Raw genomic sequence first — 19,971 nt, forward strand, 5'->3', positions numbered from 1 at the left:
TTACCACATTCTGTCTCTCATGGTTGACGTTTACCCATGTTGACAATTACAGGCCTCTCCAATATTTTTAAGTGGGAGAACTTGCACAATTAGTGGTTTACTAAATACTTATTTGCCCCACTGTAAGTCATTCAAGTAAGTCACTTTTTTAATATACCGTTATTAGGTTAATGTTAAGAAGTGTTTACTATAAGTAATACAGAATGTGTATCAATTGAATATTTAAAATGTGTTTTGTTATTTTTGTCTTTTAAACACTTGCTTTATTTATTCATTGATTCTAAATATGGCTTGGACACTACTGACATTATTCTGTGTGCGTGTGTGTGTGCACATGTGTGCGTGTGTTCTTTCAGGTAATTACGTTGGAAGGCTGGGTGGACATCATGTATTACGTAATGGATGCCCACTCTTTCTACAACTTCATCTACTTCATCTTCCTCATTATAGTAAGAACATACACACATATACACACGCACACTTTTACTGCAGACGGATACTTGACATGAAGTATCTGACAGGCTTAACGTGTCGCAGGACCTACTTTATGCGGCATAAGCTTATTGCCGCTGCTGCATGTCATATCAGACAAAGGAGGCTTAGTTTCGCGGTATTTGCTTTGATGTCTTACCTTGCCTTGCACTGTTCAGTCTAAAAAAAAAGGGAATCATAGGGAAATTATTTCACATTTGGTTACACTCTGCTTGCATTGGAGACAAAACAGGGGCAGTGACACACAACATCTGCTTGTCACAAATATACAAGGTTATGTTTTTATTGGCTTTCATCAATTCAATGTTAGTATTTTTTTTTCAGCATCTGGTTAGCAGGCTAAAAAATAATTTTCACTTTTCACTGTCATGATACAAAAACATGCAAGGTTATGTTCTGGTTTTCAATATTTGCATTTAATGTTTTCAGTTTTCAGAGAATAATATTTTTCTGGCTGTAAACCGCACTTAAAATTCTTTATTTTCTTTTTCCTTGAAATTAACAGTGCGCCTTATAATCCAGTGTGCTTTATGTATGAATTCTGTTTGTGCAAATGACTAATATTTTACAGTTCAAACTTATGGTGGAACAGTTATTCTTGTTGTTTGGTCCGCATTGCCGGCAGTAAGTCGAATTCGTTCCCAGTAAGGATTGGACTCTGCCAAGTTTGACCTTTGTCACAGATTCTGTTCATAATTTCTATGGACAGAATTTCTTGGCTCAGCTAAAGCGCTGAGAGTCCGGTTTGGTGGCCTCAGCATTGCATCTGTGCTTTTTGCAGATGATATGGTGCTGTTGGCTTCATCAACCTGCAACTTTCACTGGTGCCTTTCACAGCCGAGTGCGAAGCGGTTGGAATGAAGATCAGCACCTCCAAATCTCAGACCATGGTCCTCAGTCGGAAAAGGGTGGCGTGCCCTCTCCGAGTCGGGGGATGAGATCTTGCCCCAAGTGGTGGAGTTCAAGTATCTTGGGGTCTCGTTCACGAGTGAGGGTAGGAAGGACGGGGAGATCGACAGGCGGATCGGGGCAGCGTCTGCAGTGATGTGGACTCTGCACCGGTCCGTAGTGGTGTAGAAGGAGCTGAGCCAAAAAGCGCGTGGCTCTCGATTTACCAGTCGATCTACAGTGCCTTGCAAAAGTATTCGGCCCCCTTGAATCTTGCAACCTTTCGCCACATTTCAGGCTTCAAACATAAAGATATGAAATTTAATTTTTTTGTCAAGAATCAACAACAAGTGGGACACAATCGTGAAGTGGAACAACATTTATTGGATAATTTAAACTTTTTTAACAAATAAAAAACTGAAAAGTGGGGCGTGCAATATTATTCGGCCCCTTTACTTTCAGTGCAGCAAACTCACTCCAGAAGTTCAGTGAGGATCTCTGAATGATCCAATGTTGTCCTAAATGACTGATGATGATAAATAGAATCCAAATGTGTGTAATCAAGTCTCCGTATAAATGCACCTGCTCTGTGATAGTCCCAGGGTTCTGTTTAAAGTGCAGAGAGCATCATGAAAACCAAGGAACACACCAGGCAGGTCCGAGATACTGTTGTGGAGAAGTTTAAAGCCGGATATGGATTTCCCAAGCTTTAAACATCTCAAGGAGCACTGTGCAAGCCATCATATTGAAATGGAGGGAGCATCAGACCACTGCAAATCTACCAAGACCCGGCTGTCCTTCCAAACTTTCTTCTCAAACAAGGAGAAAACTGATCAGAGATGCAGCCAAGAGGCCCATGATCACTCTGGATGAACTGCAGAGATCTACAGCTGAGGTGGGAGAGTCTGTCCATAGGACAACAATCAGTCGTACACTGCACAAATCTGGCCTTTATGGAAGACTGGCAAGAAGAAAGCCATTTCTCAAAGATATCCATAAAAAGTCTCGTTTAAAGTTTGCCACAAGCCACCTGGGAGACACACCAAACATGTGGAAGAAGGTGCTCTGGTCAGATGAAACCAAAATTGAACTTTTTGGCCACAATGCAAAACGATATGTTTGGCGTAAAAGCAACACAGCTCATCACCCTGAACACACCATCCCCACTGTCAAACATGGTGGTGGCAGCATCATGGTTTGGGCCTGCTTTTCTTCAGCAGGGACAGGGTAGATGGTTAAAATTGATGGGAAGATGGATGCAGCCAAATACAGGAACATTCTGGAAGAAAACCTGTTGGTATCTGCACAAGACCTGAGACTGGGACGGAGATTTATCTTCCAACAGGGCAATGATCCAAAACATAAAGCCAAATCTACAATGGAATGGTTCAAAAATAAACGTATCCAGGTGTTAGAATGGCCAAGTCCAAGTCCAGACTTGAATCCAATCGAGAATCTGTGGAAAGAGCTGAAGACTGCTGTTCACAAACACTCTCCATCCAACCTCACTGAGCTCAAGCTGTTTTGCAAGGAAGAATGGGCAAGAATGTCAGTCTCTCGATGTGCAAAACTGATAGAAACATACCCCAAGCGACTTGCAGCTGTAATGGGAGCAAAAGGTGGCGCTACAAAGTATTAACGCAAGGGGGCCGAATAATATTGCATGCCCCACTTTTCAGTTTTTTATTTGTTAAAAAAGTTTAAATTATCCAATAAATTTTGTTCCACTTCACGATTGTGTCCCACTTGTTGTTGATTCTTGACAAAAAATTAAAATTTTATATCTTTATGTTTGAAGCCTGAAATGTGGCGAAAGGTTGCAAGGTTCAAGGGGGCCGAATACTTTTGCAAGGCACTGTACGTTCCTACCCCCACCTATGGTCACGAACTGTCGTTCATGACCGAATGAACAAGATCCCGGATACAAGCAGATGAAATGAGTTTCCACCACAGGGTGTCCGGGCTCTCCCTTAAGGCTGAGTTATGCTTCTGCGGCAGACCTACGCCGCCAAGGCATACCAGATTTATGACCCTTCGCCGTAGCCTGACGTGCATCTCCAAAATTTTCTGACTTTGCGTCACGTCAAAGCGTGGAGACGTGACACAAATGGACTGTGATTAGTCTGCTCAGACTGTTGTTTCCAGTTCAGCGTATATCACCGCCATTTTCAAACATTTTTTTGCTACACACAGAAATGGACAAAGTCGATGAGAGTATCATCGAAGAGCAAGTACGACAATTTCTACAATGTCTCGTCAACACATTATAAAGATTGCCAAATGGCAAGGTCAGCGATTGCATGAAAAAATGGAAGAACAGCCAAGACAAGTATGTGTGTGTTCGGAAGCGATTGGCCACCTGAAGCAGTGACACAGTCGGCCAAAAACAGCTAGCTTTTTGTCACTTTATGTTGTATTTAATGTTGGCGCACTTTGTCATTTATTGTGTACATATGTTTGCTGTAGGTCTGTGACTTATTTACATTTCACACTTCAAGTATATATGGTGTTATACTTGTATAGCGCTTTTCTACGTCTCAAGGTACTCAAAGCGCTTTACACTACATTACCATCTACCTACTGGTGACACAGCACCAGGAGCAATGCGGGGTTCAGTATCTTGCTCAAGGATACTTAGGCGAGTTCATCAGGGTGGAGAATCGAACCCACAACCTCTGGCTTGGGGGACAACTACTCCACCACTGAGCCACGCCATCCTCGTGTGATATATGAAGAATAAAGCACAGGTTTGGTGTCAAAAGAGTTGTTTTGATGTTTAATTTTCAACAACAGCTACCACACTTGATACAAAATCACTGATTGAGAGTGCCTCGGTGCTTTTATGATAACGGATGGGGGGAAGAAGAAGAGGAGTCGATGATGGTTATCCCCACTTTATTGCGGCAACAATAAAATAAACGAATAACAAAATAATAGTGGGCTGCCGCAACTTGTGACCGGTAAGTTTCACTTTCTCCCGTTCTTTCCACTCGCTTACCGCTACGTCATCGCTCCTTAAAGGACCTGCGGTTAGTTACGGACATTGCAGTATGATCAACATTTGTTGTTCAATGTTGATGATCTGAAGATCCACATTCAAGCGTTCCATCTCCGTTGGCATTATTGTGGAAGAATAGTAGAGGAAGTCGACAAGAGTCCCCCCCAAACCATACAAACACAACGCCACACCCCTCTAGTGGCTTGGCGGTGAATTACAGAGCAATGTGGTCCCTTGCCGCAGAACTATCGAATGCTCATTGATGCCGTAGTAGCTTTGCCGTCATAGCAACATAGAAGCATAACTCAGGCTTTAGAGATAGGAAAGAGGAGCCAGTTAAGGTGGCTCGGGCATTTGGTTCAGATGTGTCCTCGATGCCTCCCTGGAGAGGTGTTCTGGGCATTTCCCACTGGCAAGAGGCCTCGGGGACGACCCAGGACACGCTGGCCTTGGAACGCCTTGGGATCCCGCCGGAGGAGCTGGTTTAAGTGGCTTGGGAGAGGGAAGTCTGGGCTTGCCTTCTATAGCTGCTGCCCCCACGACGTCACCTGACCCCATATTTAAACAGTAGATAATGGATGGATGGATGGAGTTATTTAATAATAATGACACATTTTACAATGGAAATAGTTTAAAATAGTAATAGTGTTTTAATTAGTAGTTTTGTAGTAGTATTTTATGGTTTAGTATAACATATATATATATAGTATTATTAGGGCTGTCAAAATTATCGCGTTAACGCGCGGTAATTAATTTTTTAAAATTAATCACGTTAAAATATTTGACGCAATTAACGCACATGTCCCGATCAGACAGTATTCTGCCTTTTGGTAAGTTTTACAGCAAGGCATTTTGTGCTGTCTAACAGCGAACTCTTGTGGTCGCTTTGCGACATGGTTTATTTTTTTCTTGCCAGTTCAATATGGCTGCACGACGTCTCGGGCTGACGCCTACGTTGTAATGTAGTGCTTATATGATCCTTGGACAAGATTTGTCCGTAAGTATGGTTGTTGTATACTTTTTTTTTTTGTAGTTTTACGACGGTCTAAAGAGGACAATGGTTTGAGGCTATTTTATTAATAAATCAGATGAAAAAGGAAGAAGTCTGATTATTAAGGCGTCGTTCACTAGCTGTCTAGCTTTGGAAAAAGTAGATGCTTCGGAGTGAGGACAGCATAGACAGATTTAAATGACAGTAGAGTGAAATGCCCACTACAATCCTTATGTACCGTATGTTGAATGTATATATCCATCTTGTGTCTTATCTTTCCATTCCAACAATTTATTTTACAGAATATATATATAATTTACAGAAAAATATGGCATATTTTATAGATGGTTTGAATTGTGATTAATTGCGATTAATTACGATTAATTAATTTTTAAGCTGTAATTAACTCAATTAAAAATTTTAATCGCTTGACAGCCCTAATTATTATATAATAGTAGTAACTTATTTTTTAAATTAGAACATAAATAAAATGTAAAAAATGATATATGACAAAATGAAACACTAATAACATTGTTAAAAGTAAGAAAAGAAAAAAAAAATTCCAAATGCGGTTAATCGCTGTACTAATGCGCCTTATATATGAAAATAAACTCGAAACTGATGTTCGTACACAAATGCAAATACAATGGACCATGAGAATAGTAGACTTTTTGACAGCAACTGTGAAAATTCCGGCAGCAAACGGGTTCACAGTCAATTTAAAAATGCAAAAGACATTTGAGGGCCACCTAACAACCATGGGGGCTGTCAAACGAAGTAAGGAAGAAGTAAGAAGAGGGAGGTCAAAGGCAGACAGTGTGGTTTTACAGAAGATCAATCCGTGGAAGAGTCTTTTGTGGGTAAAGTGCAAACAATTTGGCATTGAGTCAGTGATCAGCTGGGGTTTAATTAGATGGGTGAGGCTCACTGGCAAATAGAGGAGTTACTGGGAAAACATTGAGAGCACAATCAGTTATTAATGGTCCCAAACCATTCAAAAATGGTCAATGAGCAGATGATAGTGCGAATTGAGAAATTTGTCCATCTACTTGCATCATAGAAAAGTGGTGCAATGACTAACCGGATGAAGAAATTCGGTTTTTGTTACATCAATTTCATACTTGTGCGTTTGTCCCCCCTACAGGTTGGTTCATTTTTCATGATCAACCTGTGCTTGGTGGTCATAGCCACCCAGTTCTCGGAGACCAAGCAGCGAGAGCACGCCCTAATGAAGTCGGAGCAGCGCGCCCGCCAACTCCACCAGTCGGCGTCCACTTTGGCCAGCGACAGCCAACCGGGAAGCTGCTACGAGGAGATCATCCGCTACCTGGCGCACTTGGGCCGCAAGGCGTACCGCCGTCTGTCCCGACTAGTCGCGCGGGCCGTCGTCGGCCTGCGCTGCATTTGCGCTATCCGCCGACACCGGGACCGAGGCATCGCCGAGGTGAACGGTCTGGCGCACCGGCATTCCGGTCACGTCGCCGGCGACCTGTCGCACCTTCATCACATGTATCATCAGAGACATCCGCCACTGCCCCCGCCGGCACCAGAACGCCGCCTGAGTAACGGAGGCTTTAATTATCCCGTCATTTCGCCCATGCTCACTCACCTGGATGCAAAGAGTCAGCATCACAAGAGATTGGTCGCCATGGAGACCGTCAACAGGCAGCTTGTGCTGGAACAAGGTGAGAAGTATGACTGCCTGTTTAAGTCTTCTCAAAGTCACTTGCATGTATATCATTATCTCAGCTAATCACCGGAATTTCAAGGTTAAAGGAAAATACGCGGCGTAATATAAATGACTTTCATTTGAAAGACGGGGTTGCTCGAAGAATGTAAATATGCGAATCCAAAATTTCTTAGAACTAGGGCTTTTCAAGCAAGCATTCTACAATCAATTCTACAATCAAGCATTCTACTGAAAATTCCATGGATTGAGTAATCGGATAGAACATTTTTAAGGTAAAGAGCAATCATAAATATACAGTACATGAAAAAACAAGACATTTCACCTAATATTGAACCATTTTTAAATAACCAATGTCTTTATTTAGATGTACATTTTTGAAAACAGCCAAAAAATTGCATCTCAGATGTTACTACAAAAAAAAAACAACAACAACAAATTCACTGCTTTCGCTTAAAAAACTAATTAAAAAAAAAAAAAATCTTATTTCTTACCTAAATATGTGATTACGCTTGATAACACACATCACTTAAAAGTTAGGTGTTTTCCCCACGTGTTTCAATTGAATTTCCATTTGCTATTTTTAGGTTCTAGCTAAGTTTTAAGTTTAAGTCTAAATTGTAAGTCCTGATAGGATTTTGAGTTTTTGCAGTGTCCAAAATAAATGTAGGATACCTGCTGTATTGAAGCACATTAGGGGCCAGTGCGACTTGGTGTGTTATCCATCAATGAATACCGAACTAAAATTGACAGTCAGCTTTATTATGTTTTTATCATAGACTTCAGAATGATATTAACGGGACACATTCCCCAGCCACTGCACCACACCTTCAAGTAGGGGGCCGTCCGCTTCAGTCGGTCGAAGTCAATCACAGTTATTCTCACACGTGCAGCGATCCAACGCCGGATTTAGGTTGAAAAAGTACGAAAGCTGTACCGCATACAAACAGGAAGGATTGTCTTAGGAGTGATTTGTTCGAGGATTCAAGGTAGTTATTATATGTTTCGTACCATGCATGCATTTTGAAAAGTGAAAAAAATCAATGGGAGGAATTAACAGCATGGAATTGGTGTCATAATTCGCGATATTTGCGTAAAATAAATGCTAACTGCCCGGTCTTTTGCTTTTAAGAATCAAGACATTTTTACGTTCATATCTATAAAGAATTTAGGGATTCAAGCATTTATTCATAAGACTCTTCAACGTAAAAAGCTCTGTGTGGTAATAAGGTGGCGCCACAGTGGCTTAAAGACTAGCAGCACATTCGATATATTTACCTAAAATAAATGCTAACTGCCCGGTCTTTTCGCTTTCAACCAAGAATCCAGACTGTTTTACATCCATATCTATAAAGAATTTAGGGATTTAAGCATTTATTCACAGGAATTTTCAACGTAAAAATCTCTTTGTTGTGACAGCAGCACATTCATCATATTTACGTAAAATGAATGCTAACTGCCCGGTCTTTTTTGCTTTTAACCAAGAATGGAGACTGTTTTATGTCCATATCTATAAGGAATTTAGGGATTTAGGCATTTATTCACAAGCATTTTCAACGTAAAAAGCTCTATGTGGTGATAAGGCGGCGCCACAGTGGCTTAAAGACTACTGACGGAGATAGGCTCCCTATTTATTTACCCCTCCCCCGCAGGGCTAACATTACCTTAGCAAGGTACAGTAACGTTAATTTTATTTATTAGCGCTATGTTAACTTATCTTACCTTGTCTAGTATCGCTCCTCCGCTCTCAGAGTAAACGGGGTGCCTTCAGTGAAGCCATTGAAGGTTGTGCTGTAGTGTTATGCAAGCGCTGTCTTAACAGTGAATACAATACAGTGAATACAGTGAATACATGAAACAGTGTTCACCTTGGTCTCTAGCTTGAAATGCTCCCACATTTTTGACATTTTCAGCTTTTTCTTGGTGCCTTTCACTTCGCTTTCGTTGGCTTCTTTGTCGTTACCTCTATATTCATGCGTGGTTGAAATCAAATATATCCGCCGCCTCTCTCTTCTTCTTGTATGCATGTCACGTCAGCGCGTTGTGCGGCATTAAAAGTTGTCCAGGCAAAACGTCATGCTTAGAGCTGGCAAAATAAACTATTCCCCGAGGTGGAGAAAATTCGTTGATCAATTCTTAAAATCTAGTTACTCGAATCATTCGAGTTTCAGCTCTACATAAAACTATGATAACGGAGGGAATAATGTTTAAACAGAAAATGACACCACTTGCGAGCGCAGCCATTGTGTGACAAACATGACGTAAGACACTGCTGATGCATTTGAAAATAGGCGAACCCTCTTTACAGTTTCTGTACCTTTGCAATATGTGTCTGTCTTTCTTCCCTACAACGTTTAAGATTCATAAGAGGCGTGCTTCACTTCCTCGGTCCATTAATGCATGTAGTGGCCATTGAACTCATACCTGTCAAGTTGTACGGTTTCGGCGTAATTTGTACAAGTGAGCACTGATTTTTAAATGTGTACGCCGTACGTTCAAAATCTGTACGTTTTTCGTGCATTACGTTTTTTTTTTCTCCGTTCGGATTTTGTGACTGTTTCGGCAACGAGACAATGTGCGTTACAATGCGTTACAACGTTGGTTGAATGACGCGAGAAAAGTCCAAGACACTGAGAGAGAAGAGTGTTGTGACGCTGTAGCAAACGCAATGCTAGGCTAGGTGTCTCCAATATTTCCTGACTGTTGCCAACAGCCTACAATCTACGCCTAAATATCAAATGCTTAAAGAACTACATGCGAAATGACAGACGGCGGCGTTAATAAACATTTTGAAGCAGTAGACTTCTTAGAAAGTCTCTGTTGTAGTGAACCTTTCTGGCAAACTTAAGTAACTTTTTTATCTAAAATATTCCTAAATCGGCAAAATCTTGACTTGAATGTATCTTTAAATGATGAAACAGTTTTAAAACTTTAACATGTCAAAAGTAGACAGAAGGGAACTAATGCAAAAACGGTAGCAATTTTAACATCTTTAACCACTTGATTCACAGCATTAAACGATATCCAAACATAACAAAGGTTACTATTTATTTATTTTTTTGAATGAAAAAAACCCCCAACAACATTTATTTATTTATTTATTTTTTTAAATAGGGGAAAAAAACATGAAAGGTAACACCAGTTCCTTTGCCAAGTAACTAATTACTCTTTCCTTTAGGTAACTGAGTTACTAACTCAATTACTTTTTGGGAGAAGTAATTTGTCACTAATTAATTACTTTTTAAAAGTAAGATTAACAACACTGGTCATAAAGATGAAGTCTGCAGAATGAAAAGTGACAAAAGCGGAGATTTGATTCTGCCAATTTGTTGCCGAACACAATTTGCCTGCAACTATTGCTGATCACTTCTCATAATTAGCAAAAGAAATGTTCCCTAACTCAAAGATGGCATTGGTAAGTTAATTTTATCAACTGACCTTTTTAATTTATAATTGGACACACTAACGAACTACCTTCAAGTCAAACTGAATTGCGAGCTGAAGTGCAGCCATCAAGACATGATAGAAATTGCCAAAAGTGCTACATACAATTATAACAAAAGTCACTGTTAAATTTTAGTAATCATGATGTAGCTGAAGATATTGATTCTTTGATTGCACCAGGTTATATGTTACAATATTACCAATAAATTCATATTATTTTAAAAATTTAGTTTTATATGTATTGCATATTGCACGCCATACACAATGCTGTAAGATTTGTCACCAATTTGTAAGGGCATACGTCACTATTTGTAAAATTGCCAACGGCCTCGGGTTGACAGGTATGCCAACTGACCAACCAATTGATTATATTTATCGCTTATAATTCAATAATAAAAATAAATGGAAAAACAACTCATTGCCATTACGGCAGCATTGCAACCAAAGCCTTAAATGAGTGCCCTATGAAGGGTTTAAGAATTGATCAGTTTGTAACTACAGTCTGCTTGCATGACGGTCAAGTGAGGCAGTGACATTGTTCACACACTGTTCATGATGTATAGCAAAAAAATGCACTTAAATTTGAGTGAAAAACTAAGTTATGGTGCGTGTTGAAACAGCAGATGCACCAGAGTGAAAACACAAGGTTTTATTATTTTTTTATGATTTTTTTAATGACATCTTCAACCAGAATGTTTAACCCGAGTGGCTTATGGTACAATGACCACTAATTAGGAGCACTTGTAAAGGCCGTTGATAACACAATAGTGGATCCTAGTCATAAAATAAAGTCAAGTACCAGCCATTAAAATGATTGCCTCTTTACTGCAACCCCCATTACTATCACAGTAAATAAAAGATGAGCATATTCATTTCGTGTCCCATAAAGAAGATGATATAAAATGAGTATACACTACATTGCCACTCATCCTAATTGGCTTAAAGCTAAGTAGTAGCGAACACAGTGGACTACAGGATCTGAGGAGGGGCTTAATCCTATTGGAGGTTTTATTGTTGTACACAGTCATCTTATGCAAAGAGGATTTCACTTTTAGACTAATCAAAGCAGGAGAATACACAAGTGTAGCAGCCACAACAATTGGATTATTTCTGTTTAAAACATAAATTATTGTTGGTACTGTATTATTGTTGAGAACTGTTTTCATAAACATCTCATGTTAATTGTGTAGTAGTCATTGCATACAGTCATTTATCGTTTTGAGTAGTTTTGGAAAATGATACTTTTCGTCTTTAGTAATCTATTTTTGTAAGACTTTCTTAGACAGACTGCTTTATTCCATTGAGCCTGTTAATGTATTTTATGCGCACGAACTCACAGTCCGAAACGCGCTGAGCAAACTGATCCGCATGCTCAGAAGCATCAAAACAATGACTACACATGATGGCTCTCCGTCATTCTAGATGATATTTTGATTTCCAAAAAGATGACACAAATAACAGACAAAAATAATCCCCGTTTAGTCTTATATTAAAAGTTTATGTACCGTGAGAAGCAGAAGTATTTGCACCCTTTGTGATTTTGCAAGTTCACCCCCTTAGAAAATAGATTGAGGTGTGAAATTTCAATCGTAGATGAATTTCCACTTATAGAAACATAATCTGAAAAAAAAATACGGAACTCACATTGTATGATTTTAAAAAATAATTTATTTGTAATTTACTGGGGTTCATAAGTATTTGTTTGAGCTCATTATTGTCCCCTGGTCACCCAACAGTCAGTCATAATCCAATTGCTACCATGGGCAAGACCAGACAGCTTTCGAAAGACACCAGAGAAAAAAATTATTGAGCTCCACAAAGCTGGAAAAGGCTATGAGACAATTGGAAAGCAGTTTGGTGAGAATAAAACAACAGTTTCAGCAATTGTTAGAAAATACAAAAGGCTAAACATGACTGATAATGTACCTCGGACTGGGGATCCATGTAAAATCCCACCTCGTGGGGCGTCACTACTGATGAGAAAAGTGAGGGCTCAGCCTAGAACTACGCGGCAGGAGCTAGTCAATGACCTGAAGAGAGCTGGATACACAGTTTCAAAGGCTACTGTCAGTAGAACACTACGGTGCAATGGTTTAAAATCAGGCATTGCTCAGAAGATTCCCTTGTTGAAGCCAGCACATGTGAAGGCCCGTCTAAATTTTGCCAGGGACCATCTGAATGATGCAGAGGGGTCATGGGAGAAAATCATGTGGTCAGATGAGACCAAAGTAGAACTTTACTTGCCGTGTGTGGAGGAAAAAGACGGATGAGTACAATCCCAAGAACACCATCCCCACTGTGAAGTATGGGTGTGGAAACCTCATGCTTTGGGGCTGCTTTTCGGCAAAGGGCATAGGATGACTGTATTGTTTAAAGCAGAGGATAAATGTTGAAATGTTTTGTCAGATTTTGAGCCACAACCTCCTTCCCTCAGTCAGAGACTTGAATATGAGTCTTGGCTGGATCTTCCAACATGACAATGATCCGAAGCACTCAGCCAAGCTGACCAACTAGAGAAGATCTGTGTGGAGGAATCTGCCAAAATCTGAACTTGCCAAATCACAAGTGGAAACACTTCTCACTGTATATGTTGATGGAACAGTCAGTTTACCCAGCCTCTCAGCCATGTAAGCAATTTAGAAGTATTGCTCATTTGGCGCACAGTCCACACAGTTATCCCTTTCTATTCCCGTTTTATTTTTTATAATTGTGGTCAAGCCTGCTTCCTCCCTAAAAGCCGAGTTAAAGCTAGGCGCTAAAGCTACAGCTCCATTGCTGACGTCCTCACTGCCTCTTTCGCTCTTTGCTGACGTAATTGCTGCAGGAATTCCCATTTGGGAGAATTGACAGTTAAGACCGCGGACAGATTCTGGAAAAATGTGGCCCAGATTGGATTTTAACGACACACGAAAGTGACCTAGATCGGATTTGAAATGGTCTACTTCTATGCGACTTGACCCTTTCAGACCGTCGATTGATGCCTCACTGGAGTTTGAAAACACGAAAAAAATCAGATTTGTGCATTAACACCTGTGGTATGAATCTAGCCTTAGTGTATTTGGGGACTCATTGAAAACATCAAAACAATTTAATTAATCATAATTCAACCGAAATATAGATGTTTTTCTTAAAATTCTGTTTTTGAAAAACTACATCGTTATAGTCTCCAGTGCATGTGCAAACATCAAAGACAAATTGGTTCTTCTACTTTCAAACCATTTTTAAAATTCGGATTATTCAGTGATGTACTGTACGAGTTTTCAATTTATCAATTTAGTTAAGTAAACAAAATTTAGATTATTCAGTGAACCTCACCTGTGGTTTTGAAAACATCAAAGACAAACCAAAGTCTTCAATAAACCTTCATACTCTGTTTTTGTATACATCAAAGTCAAATTAATCAGTGAAGCGTACATGTTTTGTGAAAGTTAATTCATAATCTTCAATGAACCAAACATTTTGCATTTGTTTTCATAAACATCAAAGACAATTCAATTATCAGTGAACCCAGCGTAAGCACAGACATTGTAATTCAAGCCCTCTGGCAAGAAGTTTCCACATCATGTAGAGCTTACGTACAGTTACACATGACGGAGTGACTTGATTGGATTCAGCACGTCGCTCTTCAGGGAAACGCCACCCGACGTTCACGATGCTGGAAAAGGCGCGAAGAGAAGCACTCGTGCTAGATGACTTGTTCATTTTTGTCACAGCAGCATATTCTTCCTCTTTTTCCTCCCCTCAAGCTGCTCGCTAATGATTGTGCACAAATCTTCAGCTGCACACACAAACACACATGTGCACGCACTTTCACTTCTAATAAAAACCCAACTCCCCTTGCACAAAGCATCCCAATAGCAGCTTCCATTTTATTGACTTTTTCGTTTCTGCGCCCAACTACCAGTTTGTAAGAAGCAATACCAGCACTCCCCTAACATTACTTATGATTACATTTACAAGGTTGATAGACATTAGCATATCGTACATGTTTTAGCCTCAGTCTTTTGTAACCATAAATGTTTTTGTAATTTAAAATTTATTTTCTGACCTAAACAACTTAAAGTAACACTAGTCAATTTTTCAGTTTTGGTCGATTTTAGTGACGCCTGTTGACAAAAGCGGTAGTGTTTTGCCTTAAGGAAGACTGCTGTTCCCATGAGGACCAGCGCACAGTGTTGTAAAATTCTGACATCCCAGTCGCCTAGAGATGGATTAAACGACATTTAGTTTGGGGGTGAGGGTTACGCCAGGGAATGAAAGCCAGTGTTTATTCTTGACTGGCCTTTTATCTTGGTAGCCTTCCTTTTTCTTTTTTTGTCTCCTCGGACTAAACTTTTTGTCTGTTTTGTTGCTCTGCCATCTTTGCAGAATTTGCACGAAAGCGTTCGCATCGACTTCCGTCTTTATGACGAATGGGGAAAGGCGGAAGTGACGTATGCCATAACGCAGTCAGCACATTTGTAGTTTTTTTGCGTGGCAGGGTTCTTGTCAAAGTTAATTAATGCCGGTAAAAGTGATACAGACCACCTCAAGATATAAAAGAGGTGTCATTCAACTAGTTGTCAGTCGACATATTTTCACAAATGTTATGAAAATATTGTATAAAGGTTGAAAATTTACCTAGTGTTGCTTGGCAGAAAAATGTCATTACATGTAATTTAGTGCTGCAATGGTTAATTGAATAACTCGACTATACGATTAAAAAAAAAAGATTCGAATTAAATTTTTCTGCTTCAAGTATTCGTTTAATCAAGGTGCCGTTGTAATGGTTTGTTTTGAAAGTGTTTGCATTTAGTTTTATTGATTTGGGTGGATACACTGCCCTCTATTCTGCCTCATTTCACATGGCTGAATCCAGTTGCTCCCTGTTAAGACCAACATAAGCCAAGTTTTTGTTTGAGCTAATATTTTTTTAATGATTCGTCATTTGGTTTTTAGGTATATTTAGCCGTTTTTATGGGAATATGTGTCTGAACCATTTGCTAAGAGTACTGTAAATAAAAAATTGTTAGCATTTTATAGCATTTAAGCTAGCGAATTTTTGCTATGTAAGTTAGCCAATCTTTCTTTTGCTGTATTTAGAAGCTCATTTATTTATTTATTTATGTATTTATGTATTAATTAATTAATTAATTTATACCGTTTGAGGCTTAGCTCAGGTATTTTATTTTTTGTATGTTCTTTATTCGATTACCTGATTATTTGAACTAACTAGTTAATCGATTAATCAACTACTAAAATAATCGATAGCTGCAGCCCTAATGTAATTCACTTTCCTAGAAATTAATTCAAAGGGGAAGTTCAAAATTCTAGACATAAGGCTTAATCTTCCAGTTAGCGGGGGTACAATTAGTCGGTGGAGTTGATTTCAACAATTGCAGTTTGTTCATTATTTGTTAGTTTCATGGCCCCTGAGTGGCTAAGCTAGTGCCTAGCAGTTAAAATTTTGTCTATTAAAGTTGTGAAGCAATGAAACAACAATTAATGAAATGAACCAGAATCCTACGAAGTATTTCATAATGGGTCAAAATTATTTTTTCGAACAGATCATGTGACTTGTACCTACAAGACGGTCCTTTGCTTTTCATAGCCAAAACTACACCTGAGGAGGCAAGGTTCAGATTAAGAATTTCTTTAAACCTAAGCTTTAAAAATTTCAACAACTGAGCTTGAACCGGGAAGTGAACACAAACAGTGTAAAAACGTACTGTAAATTTTGGACTATAAATCGCTACTCAATTTGAACCCTGTGGTTTATAGTCTAGTGTGGCTTATTTGTTTATTTATTTGGGTTAATAGGTAAAACTTTCTTTGACAGCTGTGTCATAAGAATGCCATAAGACCGTGATAGTTATGACATGACACTATCATGGGCATTAATGACATTATGAATTATGCCACTAAATCCAATCATGTCCAGCTCGGGTCTTTACATCCATTCAAAAGAGATAATTTGCCTATGACACAAAACGACACCTGTCATAAGCATTCATTAATGCTCATGGCAGTGTCATGTTATAATTATGATGGTTTTATGACAGGCTTATGGCACCACTGTCAAATAAAGTGTTACCAAATACCATAACTAGCAATTAATGAAACAACTGGAACAGTAGCTGAAGAAGTAATTAGCTTAGGTTAGGAATTTTGATTGTTATTTACATCTGTAGCGCTGCAATGCATGTTAGGGGACATGTTGGACGACACCAGTGTTGACAGCAGGTGGCAGCAGAGGTTGACTGTCTCTCCTGAGGGAGCAGTGATTACCAAATGAATAATCTTGAAGCATTTAAGCTCTGCAGTCAATTGGTTTAAAGCAGGGGTCCCCAAACTACGGCCCGCAGGCCGGATACGGCCCGCCTCCACATTTGGTCCGGCCCCCTGAACAATACCAGAGAGCATTTGGATTTTTTTTTTTTTTTTCCCTCAATAGTGTTATTTATTTCCTGGCTTTTTTCTGTGAAGAACCCAGAGAGATTTATTTGGTTATTATCTATTTAATTAATAGTGTTATTATTATTTTTATTATATAATATAATATATTATTATTTTTGTTTTATTTACTTTTTGTTCCGTGAAGAATCCAAAAAGGGTTATTTGATTGTGGCTTTCTGAAAAACAATACATTTTTACATTTAGGCACTCCTGCAATTGTCACACTTTTTCCGTTACAAACTGACCCCGGCCCCTTATCAGAGAAGGGAAAAGTTGTGTGGCCCTCACAGGTAAAAGTTTGGGGACCCCTGGTTTAAAGCTTTATGGTGGTTCATTTGGTCCTATGACAGTCTTATGATGCTGCTGTCAAATATAGGGTTACCGGTTAATATATTTTGGTGTAAATATCGCATAATACAGTGAGGACAGCTGCGGCTTATAGTCAGTGCGGCTTATCAATGAAAAAAAAAAATGCTGTTTTAGTGTCAAATTTGGTGGGTGGCGGCTTATAGTCAGGTGCACCATGTTGTCTGAAAATTATGGTGTATAATATTGGAAGTTAATTTTATTGCTGACACTGCTTTTCGGGGTCATCAACATGTCCCCCCCCCCCCCCCCCAACAAAAGTCAAACCTCGCCTACGAAGCTCATTCATTCCGATATCATTTTTTGTGACGTGTACTGTACATTATCCCTTTCTGTTTTTATCCTTTAGTTATAGTCAGGGGTGCACATAAGTGGTCCGCATGCGCGCATGCGTACCGGACGTAGACAAACGCGCTGGCCCTCAACGACTTCCATACGCTTTTGCGTACCGATGGCTGACCACCGTATTTGCGGCGGACACGAGAAAATAACTTCTCAAAATGTCAAAGAGGCAGGCCACACTGAGTAATTACTTCCGTGTTCCCCCACCCCCGTCAAAAGACAGACAGACGACAGAGACGTCACCGGAGCTACCGAAAAAACAGGACTTTTGCAGAAAAGTAGGAGGTACCATGGCTAGAAGCAAATGATGCTCGCACGGAAATGCGGTACAAAATGTGCTGTGAGAATCCCAATGTCGCCGATAAGAGCAGCGCATTTTATGTAGGGTCAAAGAATTTCAGCCATCCAAACTTTGAAAAGCACGAAAAAACAGGGAGCATGTGGCAATTAAGCAAACTATCGATGTCAAACAGGACCCCGCTCGCCCTATGGACAAGTGGCGGAATAAAGGTAATGAACAGCGACATGCACTGACAAACGTGTTTTTGCTCGCATTTTACAAAGCTAAACATGCACGTTCAATAAGGTCTTAAGAGGAGGACATCCCACTTTTAAAAAGGCTTGGAGTTAATGTGGGAGCCGCAAAATGCCGTTTATTTTGAATTGGTGCTTTTCATTTCTTTACATTTCAAAGTAATGGCAATTTTGTTGTGCCAGTTGATGTTAATCAAGCATTAATTGTTAATATAATTAATTAAAGTTAATTGGCTCTAAGTAAAGCTTGTCATAAATTTATCGCATCAGGCGGGTTGGCTCTCAAGCTCAATGAGGACCAAGTCACATCTCCAGGTCCTCCTCTGAGAACCTGGGCAAAAAAATTATGTGCACCCCTGGTTATAGTCTATTATATGGCCATTTTTATTGGCTTACATTTTACTGTGTTTCGCTTTGCCAGGTTGGAAAACAAACAAACAAACAAACAAACAAACAAACAAACAAACAAACAAACAAACAAACAAACAAACAAACAAACACACAAACAAAGGGTGAAAATGCTTACATACTGATGGTGACTTTTTTTATTAAAAAAAAAAACAATCACCACTCTTAAAAGTGTGAACATGTAAAGTGCTAATTGCAGTATTATGTAGAAATGTGAATATTATGCATATGCAAAGAATTAAACCCTGTGGTTTGAATTTGTAAATCAGATTTCATAGGAAGTTTTCGATAAAAAATAATGCTCTGCTTATGGGATATTTTTTTGTGGGTCTGACAGTCAAAGGAAGCTAATGAATATTCATTTTGTGGGTCCTAGTTTCATGCCAATGGGACCCAATAGGGATTTGTTTGTGTGTTGGAGTTGATTAAATATAAGTGGGAGTCAATGGGGAGTGCATGAACATTGACTACGGGGTCAAATTACTGCAGGGATTCAATGTGTGCTTTTTTGGAAAAAAATTCTCCAAAATAATTTCAAAATTAGCAAGCAAAACAATTTGTGATTTTTTTAGGCGTCTGCCAATGTGTTTTAATGGCTCCCAGTTGAAAGTCAACAGAAATAAATAGAATTATTTGTGTGCTAATAGTCACAATGTGAATTTAATGAACTAAAAATACAAACCTCCCTTGTGTGATATTTTGCTGTTGGGAAGGTGCGACTCGGGTATCAAATGTGTGAGGAGATAGGTGCCAAAACTCAAAATTGAGCTCAACATCACATGCCGTATGTTAATGTTGTCTTTTTAATGCTTTGACTTTGTCAAAACATTCCCATAATATATATTTTTTCACATCAATGGCAAGGCAAAGAGCCACCGGTCCTGAGTCCCTTGTGTGTTTATCTGCAGGTGGATGCGCAGCCCACCCTTCGTTACCTTTGCCAGGCGAGGTCCCTGTGGATTCATCAGCCTGCCCGTACTGCAGCTACTACAACCAATTATGTGACCCACAAAATGAGGCGGCTGACGACCATCATCATCAGCGAGGCTCAGTGAGCAGCCCCCCACCGCAGCCTCATTGCAAGAGCCCGGGCCCCTCCGGCGGGCCCGGTCTCCAGCTAGGCGAAGGGAACGCAGCGCAGCCCCTGTGGCGAGCGTGTGCTCGATGCTGGGCCGAACTCAGGAGCAAATTGGAACTCATTGTGGGCAGCAGATACTTCAACAGAGGCATCATGTTTGCCATTCTCATCAACACACTGTCCATGGGAATAGAGTATCATGAACAAGTAAGTTTTTTCATTTTTTAAGGATTTCTAAAGGTGTTTTTTCCCTGAAATTTCTTGGCTAGCAGCACTCTGCTTGGATTGCATTGTGTTGCGACGCATAA

At 39.7% G+C, this 19,971-nt stretch overlaps 1 protein-coding gene across 1 annotated transcript in view; it reads left to right on the forward strand.

Annotated features, from left to right (window-relative positions):
• Positions 1–19,971, forward strand: part of cacna1hb (calcium channel, voltage-dependent, T type, alpha 1H subunit b) — a 124,237-nt gene that overhangs the window by 21,830 nt on the left and 82,436 nt on the right. Inside the window, exons 6-8 of the mRNA XM_057842802.1 lie at positions 357–449; positions 6,514–7,054; positions 19,494–19,870. Of these exons, the coding sequence (XP_057698785.1) occupies positions 357–449; positions 6,514–7,054; positions 19,494–19,870 (1,011 nt within the window). The remainder of the gene's footprint in view (positions 1–356; positions 450–6,513; positions 7,055–19,493; positions 19,871–19,971) is intronic.

The sequence above is a fragment of the Corythoichthys intestinalis genome, chromosome 8, assembly GCF_030265065.1.
Source record: "Corythoichthys intestinalis isolate RoL2023-P3 chromosome 8, ASM3026506v1, whole genome shotgun sequence".
NCBI lineage: Eukaryota > Metazoa > Chordata > Actinopteri > Syngnathiformes > Syngnathidae > Corythoichthys > Corythoichthys intestinalis.